The 25,855-nt window shown below is 38.7% G+C and overlaps 1 protein-coding gene and 1 non-coding gene across 3 annotated transcripts; both read left to right on the top strand.

The window, feature by feature from the left end:
- The first annotated feature begins 1,129 nt into the window (after positions 1-1,129).
- On the top strand, positions 1,130-21,621 carry LOC104587723 (nucleobase-ascorbate transporter 12). 2 transcript variants are annotated; one of them, XM_010245443.3, is made up of 10 exons: positions 1,130-1,947; positions 2,087-2,184; positions 2,288-2,458; positions 6,941-7,041; positions 10,623-10,758; positions 10,878-10,928; positions 11,019-11,306; positions 16,298-16,532; positions 20,312-20,598; positions 21,065-21,621. In XM_010245443.3, exons 1-10 carry the CDS (start codon positions 1,455-1,457, stop codon positions 21,284-21,286), a joined length of 2,082 nt encoding a protein of 693 aa, XP_010243745.1. In that variant the 5' UTR covers positions 1,130-1,454; the 3' UTR covers positions 21,287-21,621. The 2 variants fall into 2 exon arrangements, with proteins under 2 accessions (XP_010243745.1, XP_088745793.1); XM_088889667.1 differs by lacking the exon at positions 20,312-20,598 and having other exon boundaries at positions 21,065-21,329.
- Positions 21,622-25,463: 3,842 nt separating this feature from the next.
- On the top strand, positions 25,464-25,535 carry TRNAD-GUC (transfer RNA aspartic acid (anticodon GUC)). Its single transcript has one exon. It is a non-coding gene; the product is annotated as a tRNA-Asp (tRNA).
- Positions 25,536-25,855: the final 320 nt, after the last annotated feature.

Below are 25,855 nucleotides of genomic sequence, written 5' to 3'. Positions count from 1 at the left end.
ATCCTTAATCATTGCCACAACACAAGCTTGTGGTGGGCCCAAACACAAATGGGTTCTGGGTTTGGGGGTAAAGCTGTGGTCTGTGGACTCTAAAGAAGTTTGTTACTCGTTAGTATCTTAATCACCACCACTCCCCCTACCCCACCAAAATTAAAAGCCCATTTATTTATTTATGTTAGCATTTAAAAGCTTGGAAACAAAGTAGGATCTGTTTGGTGTGGAAGTTAATGAGGCCCAAAATAAACAGCCCTATAAATTGAAGTTGGGCAATGGGCGCCCAGAATCAGAGGCAGAATTAAAGGTGGGAATGGGTCTTCTACAGTCAAATCCTTTTCATAATGGAAAGTTTGCTGGATTTTTTCTCCCGGAAAATGACTAAGAGCCCTGAATAACGACGAACCGTAAAGGGACCACTTTGGTTCAATTCTAATTCGACAGCCCAACGGATGATTCCCATAGAAAAGTAGCATTTATTAAGCCATCTGGTTTGGACTTTGGATGGTTCTGTCAATCCAACCGTCTGGTCCGTTGGCATTATCATTTATCCATTTATTATCCACACCACACGAATTGGTTTGACACTGACCAGACCATCAACGGATTTATTACTGGTCCAACCCGGCTCAGAAGTCTGGTCCCATCCTAATCCAGAAAGAAACATTGTTCCTTTTATCCGGGCCTAGTGATGGCCCAACCCCTGGCAAGTCAATCAAGGTTGGACCGAAAAAGTGGCCACTTGAACTGACAAACTCACCCGAATCGAATCCGGCTGGTTATTGGCTGAGCGTTACCTGAATGGGCATTGGATCCCAAATCAGACTAATCAGAACACTTACCTCACTGTCAACCCAATCAACGCTTGATGGAATTCTTGGAAAATTTGAAAGGCCAAGTTGCAGTTGGATGTCATAGATTATACATCCTCTAGCTGTCTCACAACCGTACAGGTAGCGCACATGCAGATGGCTATACCCAGACGATTCCCTCCAAAACTAGCTTATTATGGAGAATCCCGACACAGCTAATAAGTAATAAACACACTCAAGCTCTTAAGTCTAATCAGGTATTAGTTAATAACAAATCAGTAATTAGACAGTTCATTACATCCCTTTCTCAAGACAAAACACACAGACAAACAGAGAGAAAAAACGGGTATCGTCTCGGTCATCTCTCTCTGTTCAAGTCTCTACGCCAACATCACCATTAGTTGTTGCTTTTTTGGCGTTTCTGCACCCCCACATCACGTCTCTCTCTCTCTCTCTCAGTAGTGAGGGCTCGCAGTTCATCGAGGAACAGCTTTCTCTCTGTAAGCCCTAAGGTTCTGTGAGAACCCTATCAGATTATAGTATCAGGTGATCGGGGCACTTGTTTGGAAACAACCCTTAACAGCGATCAGATCTACGGATATCTACGCAGTTCGTGTACAGTGATGCAGCTTTAGCTCGCCGGGGGAAATGGCGAGTTCAGACTCAACAAAACGTCCCCGCCCGGGGCCGTGGCCGCCGGCGGGAGAGCAGCCGGCAATGCAGTCATCGTGGGCGAAAAGGACTGGGTTCAGAACAAGATTCTCCGGGGAGACGAATGCCAGTGATTCTGGCCAGATTGTGGCAGCACCGAAGCCGAAGGAGTCTGAGTTTCCGGTGGATCTCGAAGCAGGTCGAGGTCGGCCAGCTCCCGCTGGAAATGGTGAGCCCGAGAGTGAAAAAATGCGGCCTTCGTCTGATAGAGATCAGTCGGTTAGGAAGAGGAGGGATTCAGAAGGAGCAGGGAAGAGTGCTGGACCGGGTCCCAATGGGCAGGTCCGGTCGGACCCTGCGCCGCAACCTCCTCCGAAGCCTAGTCGGGAAGAAGAGGTTGTCGATGTTTTGCCTCAAGTTGTCAATGACGAAGCATTTGTAGCTCGTCATTCTCATATGAAGTATGAGCTCAGAGATACCCCTGGCCTTGGTGAGCTTTCTGAAATAATTTCTTTCTTTTTCTAAGACGATTGTAAAATGATTTTCTTTTGTTGCAGGCAACATTTTTTTTTTCTGAAATGGTTATGTTGAGTTTATTTTGTGACTGATTCCGCTTTAAAATGTTTCAGTTCCAATTAGTCTATATGGGTTGCAGCATTACATTTCCATTTTAGGCTCCTTGATTCTCATTCCACTGGTCATAATCCCAGCAATGGGTGGCAGTCATGTGAGTATTTATTCCAGACTCAAATTAGTTTTATGAAGATCTGTTCGGTTAACGTGAGTTTATTTGTAGATTATTTTGTCTAATGGGAATTAGTGAGTGTCAGGAGGATACTTCAATGGTAGTGTCCACCGTGATGTTTGTATCGGGAGTGACGACTCTGTTGCACACATTCTTCGGTTCAAGGTTGCCGTTGATACAGGGTCCATCATTTGTATATCTTGCTCCAGCTCTGGTGATAATTAACTCTCCTGAGTTCCAAGGGCTGAATGGAAACGTAAGTTTCTCCTCTCCCATATTAGATTCATTTTTGACCCGTTTATGTTTGTACCGATTAGTTCTTCCATGGTCAGTAGTGATAAAGCACTTGTTTGCATGTTGAGTGTGCGCTTTCACTTGCAACACATTTACAGAGAGGCAAACCAAAGAATTTGCTATGGAAATGGGTGCAATGAAAACCTTTTAGGGTGATATTTCCTGGACTATTTACTGTATCAACAAGAGAAACATGATATGCCCAGTTTTATACTTCGCAATGCAGCCTGCTACCTTATAGGCCATATCCTATAGGATTAATCCTACATGTTACATGTACTTATAAGTCATTATCACAAACAGTCCATTAGGTATTTTCCTTCTTGAGAGAATGTAGCTTGACAATCTTAGAGTTTGTTTGCCAATCTGGATGATTTCGTTTTCATTAATTTATGAAACTCAAATCGATGAAATGGCAAAATCTCATTTTCCAATCCCAGGATTTTGAAACCCTTGTTAAACCTGGGGCGTTCCATTCCTAAAAGTTCCATTGTGTTTTTTTTTTTGATCAATAAAAACAAATTTCATTGATGAAAAATAGAATTACAGGGGTTACAGTTTTGAGTAGCCTCGGCTGTCCCACTACAATGTACTGTATCCACTATTAAGTTGATTTTTCACTCTTACAGTTGAGCCCAGAAACAGTGATCCCTGTTTACCCCTTGTTTGCTAGCTGGTCTGCAAATCCATTTGCTGCTCTAGGAGTCCACCTAATTGACAGTTGCATGCCCTTGGATAGATTTTTAATCTTCTTGATGTCTTTTCTGAATAGCCAGGGTGTGCTGTCCTGTTGTTTTAGCCAACTGATGATAACTTCGGAATCCCCTTCCACAACCAGCTTTTCCACCCCCATCTCCTTAGCTTTTTGTATCCCATATACCATTGTCTTCAGTTCAGCTGTAGTGGAATTTCCAATTCCAATGGGACCTGAAAACATCCCCAACACATTTCCTCTTTCATTTCTTGTAACCCCTCCAATTCCAGATCTTCTTGGGTTTCCAAAACTGCTGCCATCAAAGTTTAATTTGATAAAACCTGATTTAGGGGGCACCCATTCAGGGCCTTCTTCTTTGCCGAGGAAGAGCTAGCAACTGTCCTCCAATTTCTTACATCCACTGTAAAATTTGAGAATAAATTTAGTGTTTTCACCCATGAAGTCACCTTTGTCATAATACTTTCTATTAGTTCTTCCTTGCATCTTTCCTTGTCTTCAAATATTCTCAGATTTCTTTCCTCCCATAGTACCCATAGCACTGCTGCCCTTGTGCATCACCACAGTATTCTCCCTCTTCGCTTTGGCCATCTAAAAGTAGTTGGCTCAAACAATCTTTCCAAGCTCAACGGGGTGTCCCACCTGCACCCAAAAAGGTAGAAAAACCAATCCCAAACACAACTAGCAAGAGGACAGGAGACAAGAATATGAAAGGCATTCTCATCATTTGACTTACACAAACAACACCAATTTGGTGAAAGGCACCAACCAGGTCTTTTCCTTTGCATCAGATCACTAGTGTTAATTGCGCTATGATAGACCTCCTAACAAAAGGCACCCACTTTGTGGGGGATAGGTCGACACCAAACTTCTTGTAAAGGGAAGGGTACCCCAGGTTGGGCAGGAGAAGACAAGGGCTTGAAAAAGGAGGCGCAACTGAAAACTCCTGAAGGATGAGGAGCCCAAAATCTAGTGTCTTGTTTCAAAGTGTCTAGAAACACCCCATCGAGCAGCTGGAGTAGAGAGGACAATGAGCCCAATTCTGAATCCCTCACATTTCTACGAAGTCCCAGGTTCCAGGCTAGACCGGACAGGGATGGGGAAGGGGCAAGGAAGTTAGCAATTGGTCTAACTTTGAGGGAGGAGAGAGCAAAAATTGAAGGGAATAAGGTTTTTAAAGAAGAGTCCCCCACCCAAATATCTTCCCAGAATTTGATTTTGTTACTTGAGTTGAGATCAAATCTGATATGACTGAGAAATGAAGGGAGAAGTTTGTGAATTGCCTTCCATGGTGTATACTAGTTACCACTTTGTGCTAAAGTCTGCCTGTCTCACTTAGTAATCTCCATAACTACTTGCCCAACAGGGCCTCATTCCTCTCCTTCAGTCTTCCAAGACCCAATCCTCCCAATTCCTTCCTTCTAGTCACTACTTCCCATCTAATTAGATGATCTCTCTTCTTCTCATCAGGTTCCCATAGAAAATCCCTCATTATCTTCTCTAATTTCTTCCCAATAGCTTGAGGCATACTAAACACTGAGAGATAGTAAACTGGGAGATTTGCTAAGGTGGCCCTAATAAGAGTGATCCTACCCCCCAAAGAAACATAATTTCTCTTCCATGCTGCCAACTTCTTTTCAAACCTCTCCAGTACTGGTTCCCAGAATCCTAAATTTTTTGGGTTTGCACCTAGGGGGAGTCCTAGATATTTCAAAGGCCACTCACTCCGCAGACAACCTAATTTCTCTGCCCAAACATTGACCTCTTCTTGGGTTAAGTTAATCCCAGCTACCACACTCTTGTTGAGGTTCACCTTCAGATTTGTCACTTTTTCAAAAAGATTAACCACCAACCTTAGGTCCCTTGCAGCCACCTCATCTCCAATTTCACAAAAAACGATGATGCCGTTCGCAAATTAAAGACGAGTTACCACCACACTCTCCCTTCCTACTCTCCAGCCCTTTAAAATACCTATCTCATTCGCCTTTGATATCAATCTGCTACGCACCTCTGCTAAGATCTTAATAAGGAAGGGGGATAGAGGGTCTCCTTGTCTCACTCCTCTTTTTTTTTTTTGATCAGTTGTCTCACTCCTCTTTTAGCGTTAAAAAAGTCCTTTACTACTCCATTGACTAATACTGAGAAATGACAGGTCTGTAAACATCCTTTAATCCACCTACACCATCTTGCTCCAAATCCACACTTCCTAAGAGCCTCCAACAAAAACTCCAATCCACAAAGTCATAGGCTTTCTCTAAATCTAATTTGCAGTTTTACACACAATGCCTTTCTTTCCAGATTTCCTGAAATCCTCCACACATTCATTAGCTATTAGAATTTGATCTGAAATTTGCCTTTCTTGGATGAAAGCCCCTTGAAACTGAGAGATGATTGCTGGTAGGACCTTTTTTAGCCTTAGGGAGAGAACCTTGGCTAGGATCTTATATTGGCTTGTTATCAAATTGATTGGCCTAAAGTCCTTGGGGTGGCAAGCTCCAGATTTCTTTGGGATCAGTGCTATGAAGGTAGCATTAACACCTCGGTTGACAACCCCTCTATGATAGAATTCCTCGAAAAACTTTCATCACTCCCAACAGTCTTGATAGAAAGCCATCGTGAATACATTAGGCCCGGGTGCCTTAGTTCGATCCATTGAGAAAACTTCTTCTTTCACTTCACTCTCCTCAAAACATCTCTCTAGATTTCTGCTGACCACTCCAATCCTTCAAACTCCCATCTTCCTGATGTGAGCCTTCTAAAAATTGATTTAAAGTGATCCACCATGGCCTTAGCAATCTTGTCCTGATTTGTTAAAGTTCCATTTTCCAGTTCTAGCATAGAGATCTGATTCTTTCTTTTTCTCCCATTTCCTATCATGTGGAAGAATTTGGTGTTCCCATCCCCTTCTTTAATCCATCACACTCTTGATTTCTGCTTCCAAGTTATTTCCTCTCTTAGGAGCGTAGTTTCTAATTCTCCTTTCAAATTTAGTCTTTCCTCCTCCCCTATCTTTAAAGCCCCTCCCTCCTTTCTATTGATCTCCTCAATTCTGCTTATCAGTTTTGCCTTTCTTTCTTCTAATCTCCCAAACTTATTAAAAGTTCCATTGATTGAGGAACCTATATTTTGAAGGTGTTGTTCCCACCTGATTTGCAGATGTGATTTTTTTTTTTTTTCAGTCTAAATCTAGGTGTTCCCACCAAGTCTATAAGAATGTTGAGAGATATTGAGGTTTTGATTAGAATTCATTTTATTTATAAAAAACTGAGATAATGTTTCTTCAGCTTGAGTTCAGAATATAATTATCTGAGGTGGATTAAGGTTTTTATTTTGCGACTGGGGAATAGGTTGGTTACAGTGTTTCCTTGTATATGGCACGGATGCAAAGTTTTTTGGTCTCCAAAGCTGTCCAAAATAATTATTGGTATGGGGAACAATGATAATTAATATTTAGCCATAATTTAAAGTTAAAGTAAAAATTAAGGCAATCAAAGTTTTGACCTTTAATTTGTTGCATCTTTCTTGTTATACCTTACTTGTGCGAAGTGCCTAAGTTTTTAGCTGACTTCAGCTTAGAGCATTGATGGATGCATCCTCAGGATCAGGAACAATTACTGTTTCTGTTTTCTTCTACATTCCGCTTATCTCTATTTTTACAGTAACATTGCATGGTGCTGCTTCTTTGTTGTAGAATGTTCAACTGGACTTATTAAAAATGATTTAATATTGCAGAATTTCAAGCATATAATGAAGCACTTACAGGGTGCTATAATTATATCTTCTGCATTTCAAGCATTTCTGGGGTATAGTGGACTCATGTCAGTCTTGCTGAGGTGTGATTCTTGACATCTTTACATCTGTCTTTCTGAGATTTATTAATACCTTTATCTTTACTTGTTCTAATAATACAAATCTGTCTCTGCTTGTTCTCATTTAACTACGTTAAACTTAACTACTCTCATCTTGCTTAACATGTATCAGCGGACAGATGAGCTAAGGCTTGAGTTATCATTTGCCAGGACTCTGGTTGAGCCCACCTTGCTCAGCTTTGATGCAAAACACATGGTAGTCTATACGTGATGGGCTCACTAATTGGACATAAACTCAACCCAAAAGTGATTTTAATGCAAAAATGTATGTTGTAATAATAACAGCTTGAGGAATCTAAGATCTCTGATTATGAAATAAGTCAGAGGGTTCATGAATCTAAAATCATAAAATAATTGCTTGCTTGGAACAGCCTATTACATGATAAAGGAACACAAAATCTGAAGCGAGTTTACAATAGAAGCTGGGTAACCTTTAGTTTACATGTTCCAAATGAGGAATATGAGGATCCAACCAAGCCATTCTGTGAATCCAATTCCTGATTGTTCTTTTGATAATAAATAAAAAAGAAAATTTATTAAGAGAAAAGAGGAGTACGAGAGAGGTCATAAGATATCACCACAAACAAGCAAAAAGAAAAAACCAACAACCCTCCCTCTCCTACACAAACTATCCAAATCCCATAGAAGTAGATCAATCACACTCCAAATACATATAAACCTCATAAAAAAAGAACCACCTGCTGAAGATCAACCCACCTTCAAACACTTGCTACCCTACACCCACCAAAAGCTCAACAAAATCCCCAATAACAATACCCAATTAATCAGCTTTTCCTGAATCTCGAACACAATCATCTCTGCTTTTCTTGTTTTCTTCACTTTCTTAATGGGCCCAATCCCAAATAATCCCATCTTCAATCTGGCAAAGACTCTCGACACTTGGAAAATGCGTTGTTTTCTTTGAGGTCTGAACCTTTTGACTGCATTAGCCATTAGGAATCTTCTCAATATTCTTCACTTTCCTCTGATGACTCACTCTCTCAATGTTTTAACCTTTAGTTTCTTTTTCTTCATCCTCTGTTAATGGTTTTATTCTATAACTCTTTTTATGCTTGTACATTTTTATCTCTTTCTCCTTGCAGTCACTATACCCAGGTTCCAAACCATCCTCTGGATTGACACCCCTCCTTTTTTGCTCCTTTCTTATCTTTGCCTTCCATCTCTTCGAACACCAAAACTTCCTTTGTGTGATTTCCTGAAACCCTTACTTCTTCTTCCTTCTTCACCTGTGTTGCCTAATGATTCCTTTGCGGTCCCACCATCTTTAACAATGTTGTGTTTACATCTGCATGGCTGCAAATTCTTGTAATCTTTCTTCCAACTCAAGATCTGGAGCCACCAACTTTTCTTCCTTGTCTTTCCATAAGAATCCTTTGTCCTTTAAAATGCAAGCATCCCTACTGAATGAAGACCGTTTCACAAATTCCCAATCTTTCTCTTCTCTTTTCCAACTCTACCGCACCTTTTTTCTTTGATAACTCTACTGCATCTTTTTCTAAGATGCTTCTTAAAAATAAACCATTTTCCTTTCTCAAAACCTCCACATTGGTCGTCTCTTAGACTTTCTTAGAATTTCACTTGCCTGCTTCTTTTGAATAGCAGAACCCTTACTTCTTGCTAAGACATGATCCTCTTCATTGCTTTTCCTTCCAATAATGGCAGGGTTAACTTCTTCAGGGATCACTGATCTACAACTTGGATATGGTTGCCATGGGACTCAGTAGCTAAAACAAACCCTACTGATGGTGGCCTTTTTTTGAGGTCCTTTTGTTTATGTTTTGTACAGCTTCTCATTGTACAAAGGACCAGTTGATTAATACAATTATTCTTTACCTTTTCTCAAAAAAAAAAAAAAACTACTGATTACGGAAGACTTTAGAGGGGACAATTATATATATTCCATTGCATCTGCTAATTCCCTATCCACGCACATGACTATTTAAGTAACCATGTGCCTCCTGGTCTAAACTAGCCAGTTGTGGACTAAAAATTGGTCTGCTTGTATTGGGTCGCCCCACTACATGTTCAACTTTATCTATTTTACATGCCTGAGAACTCGATCCTTCCTGAAGTGGTTTCCTGTGCCTACACATGTGAGATGCCTGACTTTCACTATCAAAATTATTGGCCAAACCCCTTATGCCAATCTGTCTATTTAACTCCTTTTCTTGCCTAGCACATTAATACTCTTCCAGGTGAAAGGTGCTTCAGCTTATCCATTGGACAACACTTGCCCATTGCACCTGCGCCAAGACTTCTCTACTATTTTTATGAAATTGGAGCGCAAAATTTTTCTTCTCTAGGTTCTCCATTCTCAATCTTGAAAAACTTCTTATGCAATTTGAATTAACCAATCTTTTCTAGCCACATAGATCATCTTCTTCAACCTGTTCGTAGTCCAGCCTGCAACCTTCTCTCCACAGAGAAGCTTCAATTTAACAGAGGTTGCAAGCTGGACACTATGGCCTGTTCCATCAGAGAACACTTCACTCTTCCTGGGGATCCATTCAGGCATCACTCCCTCCAATCTCAATGCTGTCGAATGTAAGTCTCTAGCAAAATAACCTGCTTAGCAACCCCCACAGACCGAAACTATTGAATCAAAAGTTGATTGCTACCATAAGTGAAAAGGCAGGCCAGTCCTCACTGTAACACCATCTAATTTCAGAACCTTTGAATTCAAGCGTGGGCACTGTCTTGATGACTAGGAAACACCTGAATGATTAGGAAACAGACACTACTTCTGATCAGCAAGGAGGAGGGAGAGAAAAGAAAAAGGAAGAGAGCAGAGAAAGAAGATAAATAGGAAGGAGAAAGAAGAGAACACAGTCGAACTGATTAGAGAGTAGATTAGAAGCATCTAACCCTCTTAACCAGTCTGGCCCACTACTTATATTAATGTAAACAAAGATGTTTACAAAAATACCCCTGTTTATGATAATTGATAAATTCTGGACAGGAGTGCCCTTAATAAAAGAGAGGAAATACTAAGCTATCCTACTGCCTCAAATGCAAGAAATCTATTCTCCTCAACACCCTGGAAATGGATTTGGTTCCATGTCTTCCTACCAAAATTTGCTTATATACGTAGATAGTCTCCTTAGACAAGATCCTTACCATCAAACAGTGGCTTCTTTCCTAGGTCGAATTAGTTCCATTGTTTTAATTATTTTGCATCCATAGTTTATCTTTATTCTTTCTATTAAGCTTGTTTCCTTTCCCGGTGTTCCTAATGAGGCTAAGGTTAAGGAATAGAAGAGCAAGGGGAATAGAAAAGCTGACTTAGTTTTACTTGTGCATACATCAGAAATTTGACATAATAACTTCAGGTTATGGCTTTTAACCCCCCCCCCCCCCCCAAAAAAAAAAAAAAAAAAAGGGTTATGTGCATACATCATTATGTTGATAAATCACTTATCTTGGGTCTCTAAATTAAGCACACACACATATTAGCTTGCTGCAGTGAGTTCTAGGTTCTTAGCATATCTGACTGGCTTATCCTTGTGCAATTGATTCTTTTTTAGGTTCATCAATCCAGTGGTTGTATCCCCAACTATAGCTGCAGTTGGGCTTTCCTTCTATAGTTATGGTTTCCCACAAGTGGGTACCTGTCTAGAAATCGGTATTGTGCAGATATTACTGGTTGTTATTTTTTCACTTGTAAGTATGGAGTAGCTTGCATTGGTTCTACCTGTTCATGTTATTTTTTAAAATGATATTACCATTTATTGTGATACTATGGTTTTTGACAGATTGTCTAATGCTTTTCACTCTTGCAGTATCTCCGTAAAATATCAGTCTTTGGTCATCGCATATTTCTAATTTATGCAGTAAGTTATATATTAATAAATTAGTCATGTTCATTTTTCAGTGATTGCTTATCTGTGTTTGTAATTGCAATGCTTTTATGTAATATGCAGGTTCCATTGGGTTTAGCAATCACATGGGCTGCTGCTTTCCTTCTTACAGAAACTGGAGCCTATAACTACAAAGGTTGTGATATGAATATACCTGCATCAAATATTGTATCTGAAGCCTGCAGAAAGCATGTTTCCAGGATGAAACACTGCAGAGTTGATACTTCTCATGCATTAAAGTCTTCCCCGTGGTTTAGATTTCCATATCCATTACAATGGGGTACACCTGTGTTTGACTGGAAAATGGTTCTTGTAATGTGTGCGGTTTCTATAATTGCATCAGTTGATTCGGTGAGTTTCCTGTCTCTTAATGGTGTCATTAGATGTTTTCTTTTGGGAGTTCCTTTTTTTTTATTCTCAACTGTGCCTTATGTTTTTGATGTTCTGTGCCATATGTGCATGTGTTGTACTTATTTGAGATTTCTATGTTATTCCCAGTGCAACCTTGATGCATTCAATTAAAGTTTTTTTTGAGTAACTTGCAAGAATTAAGAGAAAAAGGTTCTCTTGACAACTCTAGATATCCTCACCACCAACTCCAGCAAGAAAGAAAAGAATTGGAATATTGAGTGGTGGCATGGTCAATTCTAATGGTCTACATTGTCAACTATGGCGATTGAATGCGTGTTTGGTGCTCTAGTCCATGTCCACTTTCCATCCATTTATTTTGTTTTGATTCTATTCTGGTAATGGCAAGTGAAAAGTATAATTAAGAAGTGTCAATCAAGTGAGCTTTCTTCTCGCCTAATTTTCTTTTTTACTGTCCTTTTTTGGGTGGGGGAAGGGGGTTTGGTCTGATGTATGAAGTTATGTTAACATGTACTAGAGCCCCTTCAAACTGATAGCTGAGTTTTCAGTGCTACATCTATGTAGCTGAGGTGTTGTAGACCCTTGACAACTCATCTAGAAAATCCATTGCCCATTTTTTTACTTCCTTCTGGTTTACAATGATGTGCCTTTAAGTAGTGTTCAAGGAGTAAGTTCATTCTTTCTGTCTGAGCTTTCAAAAATACACTGACTCTCTGGTGCTGATAACCCTTGAAGTATCTGACTATCCAACTATCAGTTATCCTTAAATTGCACATAACATTTCTTTTCCTTGTCTGACATTTTCTTATTTCTGACCTCTTGCAACTTTCAGATATTGAAATAAGTGTTCTTCATAAATGTCCTTTGGTTATTGATAAAAAAAATATCCTTTGATTAAAAATAAAACACTGTTATTTACGAGTAGATGGACTGTGAACATGGTACAGTTATGATGATTTCAAATGTTGATGGAATTCTTTTAATTTTGATTTTGGGCCATCTTGAGAACTATGGCATTTCAAAGTTCTCACAATTTTAGCTAGGTATTATCTGATTTTGTGCAGTTTATTTATGGAAATTTGAATATTTCATTTGAATTTGACCAAGTGTGAAATTGATAGCTAGGTATTATCTGATTTGGTGCCTATTTGAATGATGCTATGGTCTCAACACACTTCAAAGTTCAAAGCAAGAATCCAGATCTAACAGAATCCAGAGTGGATGCTTGTGTCAAGATGTCAGTCTCTTGCTCATATGGGGTAGTGGGTTGTCTTCTGTTGCTTTTGAGTATTTTTTTTGGGTTTGTGGTGATTGTTTTTTTTTTTTTTGGGTGGGTTCTGGTTGGGTTTATTTTAGTGCTTTCTTTATATATATTTGGTTTGGCTTGGCCCATTTTTTCCCTGTTATATATCCAGTATCCTTATTTATTTTCCTTGTTATTTACTGAGTTCTCATAATTGATATGGAGAGAAAAAAAACTGATGCCAAAGAGATAATGAGATACCCTAAATTAATCATTTTCTCTTCCATGTTGTTTTAATTGAAAACAAATGAGAGACTGAAGATGCTATAGCCCGTAGAATTGAATCAGGATAGATAAAGTGGAGATGTGCTTCTTGGTGTTTGTGGTAATGAACACAAATTGCACTTCATAGGAAAATTATAATCAGCAAAATACTTTCTTGGAGAGAATGTTGGGCAGTCAAGAAAGTAGAAACATGTCCTTAAAATGATTGTAGGAGAATAAAGGCCACCAAGTTAGATGCTTGGAAAAACTAGAAGGCTGACATTATTTGTGGTTGTGGAGAACTAGGTATGACCCCATAGGTTACAAGATGAGGGGAAGTCAAGTGATTTTGTTTGCTCATGTGGATGGAAAGGGCAGTGATGTAGCAATCAGGAGTGATCTGGCACAAGTAGATGACTAAACGAGAATGAAATACAAAAAGAATGTGGATTAAAAGAGTTGGAGAAGACATCAATGTTTTAAAACGCCGAGGCGTGACGCGAGGCACTCCACTACCTAGAGGTGTGAGGCGTAGTTCAGAATGTAAGAGGCGTAGGCCTCCCAAACACAAGGAGGCAGGGGGGGGGGAATGAGGAGGAAGAAGAGGAAGAAAAATCTCATTTTTCTTTATTTTTAATAAAATCCTTTATATTAAGAAAAATGAAGATGCACAGCACTTTTTATACGAGGCACATGAGGCGTACGCCTCTAGCACGCCTCATGAAAAAAATGTATGAGGCATACGCCTTAGAGGTGTTAGCGCCTCTGGCATATGCCTTGGGGCGTTTTAGGGGTGCCTTGCCTGGAGGCGCACCTCCAGGTGTATGCCTCCCACGCCTTTAAAAACATTACTCATATGCTTATGATTTTAAAAATGATATGAATTAACAGGCAGGGCAGGATAATACCAAATTGTGGAAAGGGAGCCAAGGTGGGAATGTAGGAGCATAAAACTTAGGAGCTTTCAAATATAGATGTGTACATTGATAAATATATTAGTGTGTATATATATTTGAAACAGATATATACTTTATTTGATGCAATAAATTTAAATTATTAGTTAATATAACTAAAATGTGGCATATTAATATTAATGTGGTAATTATTAGTTAATATGCCACATTTAAATTATTAGTTAATATAACTAAAATGCGGCATTATAGATAATTTATGTATTATATATGCAAAGGAGCAATGCATGTACTTACCAAAAAAAGGAGCAATGCATGCAACTATTGGAACTTATTTGGTTATGTTACATTCACATGCCTCTTGCTCCTCAGCCCAATTGTGCACTTTTTCAATTAGACTGGTTGTTTCAGGGAGCAAGCGAAATGAACGACCAGGCTGGATACAATGTTTAAAATGCGAAGGCGTGACACGAGGCATGACGAAGGCATTCCACCACCTAGAGGCATGAGGTGTAGTTCAGAGGCGTAAGCCTCTTGAAGAGGGGGATGAGGAGGAGGAAGAAGAGGAAGATCTCATTTTTCTTTATTTTTAATAAAAATCTTTTATATTAAAAAGAATGAAGATGCATGGCACTAGTTGAAAAGGGGGGGGGGTCTCGTCGAAGTGGAGAAAAAAACCAAATTGGGCTGCATTGGAAATGGGGGCTGGGGGACTAAGTCCCCCAGCCATGGGGTCCAGGGGTAGAGCCCCTGACCCACTTTCTTTCCCCTTATCTATTCTTCCCTTCCCTTTTTTCTTTATTTTTTGCCTTTTTATTTGAGGTGTGCATGAGGTGTACGCCTCAAAGGTGTCAGTGTCTCTGGCCTATGCCTCAAGGCATTTTGGGGGCGCTTCGCCTGGAGGCGGGCCTCCAAGTGTATGCCTCCCATGCCTTTTACAACAGACTGGATATAAATGTCTATTTAGAACCATTTAGTTCTTGGATTAGATTTTTATTTTTCTAAATAGAATATTTAGATCCCTCTATAGTTGAAATTACATTAGGTTTACATAAAACCTGAAGAGGGTGGAGGGGCATAGAAGTCTTATATATAATTAATAAAATCTTATATTATGTATAATTAATTGGATTAAATCAGATATTAACAGATCAAAAAGACCAATATTCAAATTCAATCCAGCAAGGTGCCAACCAGCTGGTTGGTAAGGTCTCCTTCTGGTCGTAGCGGAGACTTGGGATCGAATCCCACCTGCACCTGGGTTGGGGGATGGGCTACCCCCACTGTGTAGCCCTTCAAAAGAAATAAAAAAAAAATATTCAAATTCAGTTTGATTTGATTACTAGATAAAGTAGGTCTTTGATCCAATTTGTTTACACCAAACCGATATCTAATCCAGCACAAATGGGTCACATTCAAATATGAATTGGATCAAAATCTAAACCATTTGCAAACTTACTCCATTGGTGTTTCTATTTGTATTTTAAATTCAGCTTACTAGAGCAGATATGCACCACCCCACCACACATGGTTCTTGTTAGTAGGATTCATGCACCTATAGTTTAGTTGAGTCAGCCCTTTATAGTTATTTCAAAGTCAAAAGTAGATATAAAACTAAAGAAAAATTGTGGATTTGTCTTTCTTTTATTTGTTAACCACCCCCATCCAAAGTTCATTTTGATTTGTGCTTGCAAGTGGCATTGGCTTCACTAAATTAGTTGTCATGATAGTATCATCAATTTATTGGTTTCACTTCTAAATTGTTCCAAGTATTGATGACATTTTATATATGACCTCATGTTTTACCATAATTGATATTGCCTATTCTCTTTTGTCTGGCTTATTGTGCATCAGGCTTCCAACAATGAGATTGAATGTTAGCATCTCTGGGGAAGGTTAGCCATGTACTGGAAGCACCCCTGAAAGTGGCTACTGAAGAGAAAAAAATGTATATATAGAGTTATGAAATAAGATGCCAGATTGTAGAATGCATCCACAGTTGTGACAAAATTATATTTAGAGGAAAAAAAAATACACAGACAGCCTGTTTTTCTCTCTTTGGAGTGCTGTAACTAAATTCTTTTAATCCAATGAATTCCAGTTATTGATCAAAAGAAAAAAAAAACACAGACAGCCATGTAAATTGCATCTGCAGAAGCACAAATATAATTATGAAAATAAGGATGGCATAATTCATGATAAGCAAGAGGATAAGACTTCTCTTGCATCTTCTTGTTTAACTCTAATATATGTATCTTACCTTTTTACCGAACATAAGACAGGCATGATGATGATTTGAAATTCCCATTACTTGAAAACATGTCTTGATGCAAAGCCACTTGAAAATCTCTCCATCCCTCAAATGATGTTAAGTCAAATCTTTGATCTATATTTTTCAGGTAGTGATAAGAATGTTAAGAAAAATTCAGGATAAAGCAAATAATCCATCTTAATTGTGGATCTTGTGGCAAAATGGTGTTTATTTTATTTTGGACATGATGAATATTTTGTTTTATTAGAAATCCTGACTGTTCTGTATGGGTATTTATTGTTAGGTTGGCTCATACCATGCATCATCATTACTGGTGGCATCTAGACCTCCAACCCCAGGTGTTCTTAGTCGAGGGATTGGTTTTGAAGGACTTTCTAGTGTCTTGGCTGGTCTCTGGGGTACAGGAACTGGATGTACAACCCTTACTGAAAATGTGCATACTATTGCTGTGACCAAAATGGGAAGCCGAAGAGCAGTTGAATTAGGTGCATGTATTTTGATACTCTTGTCTCTTGTGGGTAAGCACATCTCTATTTTGGATTTAACTTGTATGATGCAGGGCAATATAATAAACTGATAAGATAACTATTTGCAGGCCTCTTAGAAGTGCACTTTTCCCCCAAAACCAGTCAGTTCAGATCATCTGTCAAATGTGCTAAAATTGCTTGATACCTTAGCAAATATTTGCTTTATCACTGTTCATCATCACAACAAACAGCCAAAATTGCTCGTTAATAATAAAATATTGGCTTGATAATATTGAATGAAAGTCTGTCATGAACAAAATTCTTGAGATCTTTCAATACAAACCTAAGTGTTGAAAAATTTCAAGATCATCATATTGAGCCTACTGGGCTGAAATTTGTCTGATAGGGGAGAGTTAGTAAAGCAGAAATGGAAGCAATGGACAAATCCATGAAAGAAGAAACATAGATTCTTCATATTCTTGAACCAATGTCAAATTTGTAATTTCTGTGTGTTTTGGATTTTAGTAATTTCAAGCTTATTTAAATTTATTTTCTTATTCATGAGTCTTAGGAATAAGATTAGTTATTTTAAAGGGTCAAATTAGTTTATAGAGTCTTATTGGAGGGATTTTGAAATTTTGAAAGTTGAAAAACGTAATGTCATCATTTTCTTTCAGCCTATTTTTGAGGAGTTAAAATTTGCCCCTTTATTCATGATTTTGGTGTCATTAGATGGATAACTGAGTTATCCATCCAATGGGACCAAGATCTTGTAAATACCACGTGTTTTGAAGAAGTTATGGTCATTTTAGTGATTGGGTGTAGGTCAATGGTGGAATTTGGCTCTTTCTTTTTTCAAGTCACTCGTGGAATTGCCTTTTTGTTTGTTTAGTTTTAGTAGGATTAAAGTGTACCAAGTTTTTTTTTTTTTTTTTTTTTTGTTGATAGAAAACAAAATTTGTTAAAAGAAAAACAGATACAAGAAAGATGACCAGAAGTCACCTGAAAAATGAAAAGAGTAGAGAGTCCTTATAGAGTGTGTCTATGAGTCACTTATAAGTTTGTCTGGGTGATTTAAATGGCATGCCTGAGCACAAGGGCGAGGTGCATTTTAAGGTCTGCACTTAGCTTAGGCCTAGGTGCAGCCCCTTTGAAGAGGCATGTGTCTGGTGTGTCTTGCGCCTCAGCTCAGGCATGCACAATTGTTAAAGTTTGTACTTTAAGCATTGTGGCTGGACCAGTGACTGCCCCCAGACCCCGATCAAGCCCCTCAAGGCAAGCCCAAACAAGTACATGGTAGGGTATTAGGTTCTTAAGTCCTACACAAAAGATGTTTTTTTTTTTTTTTAATTTTATTTATCTTTTAAAAAATGTCTTGTATTAAGAAGAATAAATAACATTAGAATCCCCTTCCACTATTAGATCTTTATAACCCAAAGGCTATGCCAATCTCATTCCTTGTAGGATGTAATAGAGCTGAAAATTCTAATCTAGTAGAGTTCCCAGTGTCTATAGGCACATAGTACAAAGCTAACACATCACCATCACAGTTTCTAGTCACACCTTCACTGCTAAAGATACCAGGTTTCCTAAGCTACATCCTTCAAAATTTAGTTTGATCAAGCTTGGGGCTGGTAGTTACCAAGAAGACTTCAGATGGGATCTAGCCTCGGAAGAACTGGTCCTTGCAACTTTTTTTTTTAATAGAGCCACTTGGAGCCAATTTATTTCTTTCTTTTTGTGGACTAGTGTTTTAATGCTTCCATGGACTTCATTCAATGTACCATGCAAACAATGATGTTTTCAGTAACAACTTCGATTTAGAGCTTTTTTTGTTGGAAAAAAATTCTATAATTCCTTTCCTCCTAAATACACCATAAAATAGCTGCTCTAGCGTTCCTTAGATCTTTCCTTGCTTCTTAGATGAAGAGAATTTGAAAAGATCAAAGATTCTTCATATCCTCCGGAGGGATCCACTTGCAACCAAACAAAGAAAAGAAATACTCTCAAATGTAGGATGCAAAAGGATAGGAGATTAGCAAGTGGTGTCTGGTTTCATTGTTCACAATATAAAGACAACTGGACCATCTCATTTAAGGGTTCTCATATGTTTTTATTTCCATATCAACCACCTTCTAGAAAAAAGCCCTATAGGGCGTATGGCCTTTACTAAACCTCACAAATGAGACACCTACCCTCTCTAATTTAACAGGGCAGGTGTGACGTTTAGGGGGTATTGTAATGGCTACATGCATGTAAGATTAGTATTCCAGAAAGCTCTAATTTCAAGTGGAGCTAGTCTGTTCCACACCACCGTTTGCAGGGAACACCATCCAAGGAGGACCATGGGAAAAGAAACAGAAGACAAGCACAGGAAAATGCACCCTTGGAATTGGCTGCCCAAATATGGCTGTTAGAACCAGAATAAACAAGGAAAATATATTTCAAGGTATTGTTCATGACAAGGTTCCTTATAAATCCGACATTTTTGAGGGAGATGTGGCCATTCTAGTGATAGGATGTCAGCTAATGACAAGGTTTCGGGTCCTTTTTCTTTGGGCCACTCTTGGAATTGTTTTTAGTTTGCTTAGTTTTAGTAGTATTATTTAAGTGTTACTGGAGTTATTTAAAGAGTTAGAGTCTCAACTTGCATGTCCGATGTCCCTATGGGTTACCTATAAGTTTGTCTTAGTTTTGAAGCAGTTAGAATTTGTTTTGGGTCAGTTTTTGAGTCTAAAATTGGCATCTGTAAAGAGAGATCTGAACCCTTATGTTTAGTCTATAAATAGAGTAATTGTAATTGAAATTTTAAACTAAAGTAATGGAATTAAAAGTTTGTTTGAAGTTACCTACAGGCAAGAGTGTTCATCTTCTTTCTTTGTCTTTTTCTTCTAAAGGTGCAATCTGTATTCTTTCTCTTTGTTTTTTCCCCTACTAAGATCTAAAACTTTTCATCTTATTATTCAGGTCCTTGATTTCTCTTAATAACTTGTTCATCTTAGTAGGACTTTCTCCTTTCTGTTCTAAGGTGACAAAACACAATGGATTGGGTCCAGATATGAAAGCCCAATGAAATATCTATCTTTTGTTAATTTGCTATAAATTTACAATTTTCTTTTGAGTAGTTTACATAGGGATACATGTGGGAATTTTTGTAATTAGATTATGATAGAAAGTACAAAAATTAGAAAGTGAAATATGACAATATTGGATTAGATTTAAATCCTTCTAGCCCAATCAAACGGGAGATCATAAGTTCTGAACTATTTTTGTCCTTTCTTACTCACATGAGCCATCATAGGATGTTGTTCTGTTCCCTGCTCTTTAATCCTTCCAAGAATAGGGATTTCTCCTTCTTTTTACTGTTATTTGTTAATAAAGCTACTTTGATCATTTATGACCACCCCCAGAAAAAAGGAAAAAAAGAAAAAGAAAAGAAAAAAAATGCCAAATTCTGAGCATAGGCTTTGCCTTGCTGCTAAATCACCCACTCTAGCTGTTTTGGTTTATAAGTTGATAATAAGAACTTGTGATGGCCAATTAATGTGATTTTGGAGCTTTGTTTTACTGATTGATGGATTTACTTGTAGGCTAATGCTGCTAATCACAAGTGTGCAATATACCATCATGAGATGATGAGAATAATTCTTCTGTTTGTCATCAAAGTCTAGCTGTTATAAGAACTGATTTAACCATTAACCGAACTTGCACAGTTAAACAGTTGAAAATAAATCAATATTCCTGAGAAACTGTAATTTCTTTTTTTCTGCTTTCACATAGTTTTTGTTTGCTTTATGCTACTCTTTTCAACCCTAGCTGCATGCCTACAGGTAAAGTTGGGGGCTTTATTGCTTCAATTCCTGATGTTATAGTTGCTGCTCTACTCTGCTTCATGTGGGCAATGCTAGCGGCATTGGGCTTGTCAAACTTGCGTTACAGTGAGGCAGGAAGTTCTAGAAATATTATTATAGTCGGGCTCTCTCTCTTCTTCTCCTTATCTGTGCCTGCCTACTTCCAGCAATATGGTGTCAGTCCTAATGCTAATTCTTCTGTTCCAAGTTATTTCCAACCATATATTGTGGCATCTCATGGACCTATCCGAGGCAAATATGGCGGGGTATTTTTTTTTATTGACAATGCACCTTTGGAATTAACTGTTCTTACTTCTTAGCGCATGCCAAGAGGATCTATCTACTGGCTAAACAATAAAGAAAACCAGCAGATGGATCCTCTTGGGATCATCTTCTGTTTTGAGTCACTCCTGGCTTAAATTTATACTACCTGTCAGGGTAACAGGACGAGATTTCTATGCCAAAAAGCTAACCTGATTGGTTGGCCGAAAACAAATCCTGTTCTTTTTGGATGATCTCAAGAAACTATTGTTTCTAAATGACAGTAATTTGTCTGGGACATGTTTTGCTATTAGATTCCCAAGTGGGAACCATCAAACAATAGTCTTACCATCTAAAGGATACTTCCTCCTGTGTCAATGCATAATTGGTAGATGGTCCTGATGGTCATTGATAAGCACTTACATTTTCTTCCTGTAGCAGGTGAGTAACTTTGTATTGTTTTTGTTGCAGGTAAACTATGTTTTGAACACATTACTGTCATTTCATATGATCGTAGCATTCCTCATAGCTGTGGTTCTGGACAACACTGTACCTGGCAGCCGGCAAGAGCGTGGGGTCTATGTCTGGTGCGAAACTGAGACTGCAAGGAGAGAACCTGCAGTTGCAAAGGACTATGAGCTGCCTTTCAGAGTTGGGCGTGTTTTTAGATGGGTAAAATGGGTTGGACTTTGAGAGTTGGAAGTTTCATTAGGTGTGTCTAAGCCACTGTCACTCTCCTACATTCATGATAAGCCAATCCCAGAAAAGATACCCATTTAATCCATTGTAATTCAGGAAAAGAATATAGAGAAATGATGTATCTTGGTACGAGTAATACATAGGGAAATGGCTGCCCAAAAAGTTGGATTTTCGGTACATGATGGGTCCTGCTGTGGGAGCAGTGATCCTATAGAAAACGAGTCTGTAAAATTTGGGGTTGGGAGGGATACTCCAGTGTTGTAATTCTAATTATAAACAGTGTATCTATTTGAGTCACTGAAAATGCCAGCGAGATGAATTTTTTTGTCCGTCTTGTGATCAGTTTTTGTGATCCATGCCTACGATATGAGAAGTTACACACTTAATGCACTCATACAGCTTTGGAAATTGGAAAGGGAATTTGCTGTGTGCTGAAGTTTCGGAGCAGGTGACCAGTGCCCCGTGGGAGGAGGCAAAAGATTAAGTTATTAACATCTGCAACCGCAAAGCCAGGGCAATATACTAGTAAAAGAACATGAATTGCAATATTTAATCGTAAAGCTTTCAAAGTTGATGAAAGTTGACATTTATTGATTGCTCTCTTGTTTAAACATAGTGGGTCACTGTGTCCTGTACCACCCCCTGTTTGACAGCGTCAAGAAGCTTACGACAACTGCTTTCTAATGAATCTAATGTTGTTTAATACAAACTAGGAACCAAGTTATTCATCCCCCCCACAAAAAAAAACCAGGAACCAGGTTACGGCCCACAATATGGACATAATTCTCTTTCATTTATATGTTCAATTGCTGGTTTTTTCTGGACTTGACCTGAAAAACTGGGAACTGGTCACCTGACTGGTTCTGTTTCACCCCAAAACTGTTTTTTGGCCAAAAACCGTTGATTTGGTCAGCGAACTGCTGACCTGGGCGGTTGAACCGTTGAACTGTTGATCCGGACAATAGTTTTTAGTCGTTTTTTGTTTTTTCTTTTAATTTCTTATTTTTTGTTAGAGCGGATCATCCATTTGGACCAGACGGTCAAAATGTTCAACCCGGGAACCAGACCCAGAATGGTTCCCTGTCCGGTCAGATTGATACTTGGACGCTGTCATTAGAGATGATGCTGGTAGTGGTTGGTTGGTTCGTTATTAGGAAAGCTGTGAAGGTTAGGTGTGTTCATCTTCTTGGCTTTGCTGCCTGGAACTGGAGCCGGAAGGACTCCCTTCTATTTGCTAAGGACATATGCATATAAAATTCATTTCTCTTGAGAATGACGCAAAATCCGTCTGCCTCACTGAGTGGCTCTCCCTCCCTGTCCCTGTGAATTGAGATCTACAACCTCCTTGGCAGTTGGTTGGCGCATTCATAATGTTATTATATTGGACTGTACAAATCTTTGTCTCTGGATTGATTCTCGTCATTTGAGATTTTAATTATACGTAACCGAGAAGCCCATTAACTGCTTCCTCATCAATTTGCTGTTAGGCAAAATTGCTCAATGACCTGGTCCAATGTTCTGGATTTTCTGGGTTCTTTGATTTCTGATGAGACGTAAATTTTCCAGTGGTGAAATCGAATTTGCATTAGGGCTTAGGGCTTGAAAAAGAAAGAAATTAGAAATCAAAGTGTATAGTATAGCATGTGGAGGCTAGGAAATATAGAATTTATTTTAGTCTGGCTTGGAATTTTCCAAAAGTCTAATGGGTTGGGCTTGGGGGCTGGGGCTGGGGCTAGGGGGCGTTGAGCATTACTTACCTACCAAAACTGAAAACTATGGTCAGATGCATGCATGCGCCGCTGTGGGTAGGTAAAAGCTCCTCTTCTGGGATCTACGTCTACCCCAACTTCACAACTTCCGTTCCACACCCACCGTGACATGTCGAGTTGACTCAGAGTAGCGCGGTCCATTTTGGCCGCTGAACTCAGCTCATCCTTTCCATTCTAATCCGGTTTCACTTTTGGTTTTGGGTGTTCACACTGGTTGGGCTGCCGAATTATGTCAACCGGGACCTGCCGACCTGGGCTTGGGCCTGGTAGCAAAGAAGGTTAACGCAGATGGAGTTAAACATGAGATTGGGTCCAATCCAATCACGGCAAGCGTTTAAAGTTCCAAGTTCCAAGTCACTTCCAACCCATGCTGGTTAGGGTTCCTCTCTGGCTCTCTAACATGGGCCTGAATCAAGTAGTAATCAGTGGCTCGAGAAGGTCCTCTATTGAATTGATGCAGATTTCCAACTTTAGAAGGACAACTGCGCTTATTAAACATAGAGAAGTTTTGAATATCTAATGACCATTAAACCCCCCATATTATTTATGTAATGACCATACTACCCATTTGTGTTTTATTTCCTTTACACCAACATGCATGCCACTTTTCCACCCCTAACAGAAGTACTTCTTTAGTAAATACTGTAAAGCTAAAGAATTGTTAATTCCACGCAAGTGCTTTTCTTCAAGAAGTTGCTTGATTGCTTCCTTCTCTTCAGAGCAACATCAAACTCAACTAAATGAGGAAAAACTGCTGAACAATTTCATACCACACACAGAAGAGAAGCGTGGGCTCAGCAATGATTTCATCTCTTTCTGTTTTAATACTAAAAGAGAGCTTTCTTCTTCTTCTTCTTTACTTTTGTTTCATATTTGACATAGTTTGTCTTATTTGTTAAAATGGAAATAAAATAATGCATGTCCCTGCCTTATATGAAAGAGAATGCAGATAGGAGGAGGGTTATTTATTTAGGAGTAGACCTGGCAATTAGGTTGGATGGATTAGGTTCGGGTTGGATCAAGACACTTCGGGTTGATTTTGGGTTGGGTTGAATTTCAAGTTGGGCCAAATGCTATACCCTAACCTTAAATGTTCGGGTTAGGGTTGAGCCATGGGTCAATTTGGGCCATCTCAAAAAATAATTAGAGTTTAAAAAAATAAAGAAAAAATACATGAAAATGTCAAAATTAAAGGAATTAACCTTAAAATTCCAAATGTAAAATAAAAAAACTTGAACATTTAACAATTCAAAGAACAAACAATAAAGAATAAAGACTAAATAATAAAAATTAAAGAATAAAAACTTCTAATAATGCATAAATAGTCTCAATTAGACCTGACAATCAGGTCAACGAATTGACCATAACGCAACCCAACCCAACCCAGTTTTTTCTGGATTGGGCCATTCTCGAATTCAGGTAACTAAATGAGACCCTAACTTTTTTTTTTTTTTTTTTTTTTTTGGGTTGGGTTGGGACAACTTTTTGCCAGGTCTATTTTCGACAGAGAGAGGGGGGGGGTGGTGCATGTGGCCTTGATGTAGTGGCAAGTGGTATCAAGTTGCCACTGCATGTGAAACATGAATTTCGGTATAAAAAAAAATGGTGGGCTCTATCTAAAGTTGATAACCCACTTATAATCTGACAAGAGACACCAGTTCGCTGGTCCACATGTTGCATCAAGTCAAGATCAAAAGAATTAAAATGAACATGGCAGGTCTCTTGAATCAAGAAACGTGACAAATGTGTCAAGTAATCAGGGTTTGATCTTTGATTTTTGATTTTTTTTTTATTCTTTCCTAGCTGACATTCAACTTATTATACATGTGGGAGACTGGAATACTCAAAAGCACAACTGGACCTCTGACTTTGATCTATTTTATTATCTTCTTTACTGAACTGACCTGTCTGTGTTTATTTGGGTGGTCACTACTCACTACTCACTACCAACTGATGAGACTTGAGACCAAGCAGCTCTGCCTGAAAATTGGCTCGCAAGGTAAAGATTTAATGCTTTTTTTTTTTAATTTGTTTTTTCTTTCAAACGGAGATTCAAAGGGTTCAAGCTACATTCAATTATAAAAACCGGCAAGGAAATCAAAGTGATTATTCAGAAACTTGAGACGACGCATGACGCATCACATTTGTTTTTGTGATGTGAGGGGCCGTTTCACCCCTCCTGGTTTCTAATAGAGGTGCAATTTGGCGGATTTTATTAAAATTTTAATGGATATGATTCGAAACTCCGAGTCCTTCAAATCTAATATCCGATTTGCACCCTTACAAATACTTTGTAAGCCTCTTCCTAAATATCTAAAAAAAAAGCGACTTATTACCTGACTCAACCATGTGCGATTTGTCCAATTCTTATTCTTTTTGATTTTCGTTCTAACGATATCAAAGTCGTTGTAGTATAGTGGTGAGTATTCCCGCCTGTCACGCGGGTGACCCGGGTTCGATCCCCGGCAACGGCGTTTTCTTCTTTTGCTTAAAAAAAAAGTTTTTGTTTTTCCCTGTAAATATATATGCTTTTCTTTTCTTTCTTTTTTTTTTTTTATTTCAAACCAGTCAGTCCTAGGCGGGTTAGGAGGTTGTGAGAAACCATCCGGCCCTCAGGTTGACTTGGACCAGTTTTAGATGAGCGCGATCGAAATTGCACCTCCTAATCACCTAATGGCAGCACAACTGTTTCAATAAAGATCCTCTCCATTCAGAATGCTTCACGACCTATAACTGGCATCTCAATATTGAGTCCGGACTCCGGATCAGATGGGCACGGAACTTTAAATTCTTT

Source organism: Nelumbo nucifera, chromosome 6, assembly GCF_055504915.1.
Source record: "Nelumbo nucifera cultivar China Antique chromosome 6, China Antique-T2T, whole genome shotgun sequence".
Classification (NCBI taxonomy): domain Eukaryota; kingdom Viridiplantae; phylum Streptophyta; class Magnoliopsida; order Proteales; family Nelumbonaceae; genus Nelumbo; species Nelumbo nucifera.
This window is presented reverse-complemented; position numbering and strand designations above follow the sequence as displayed.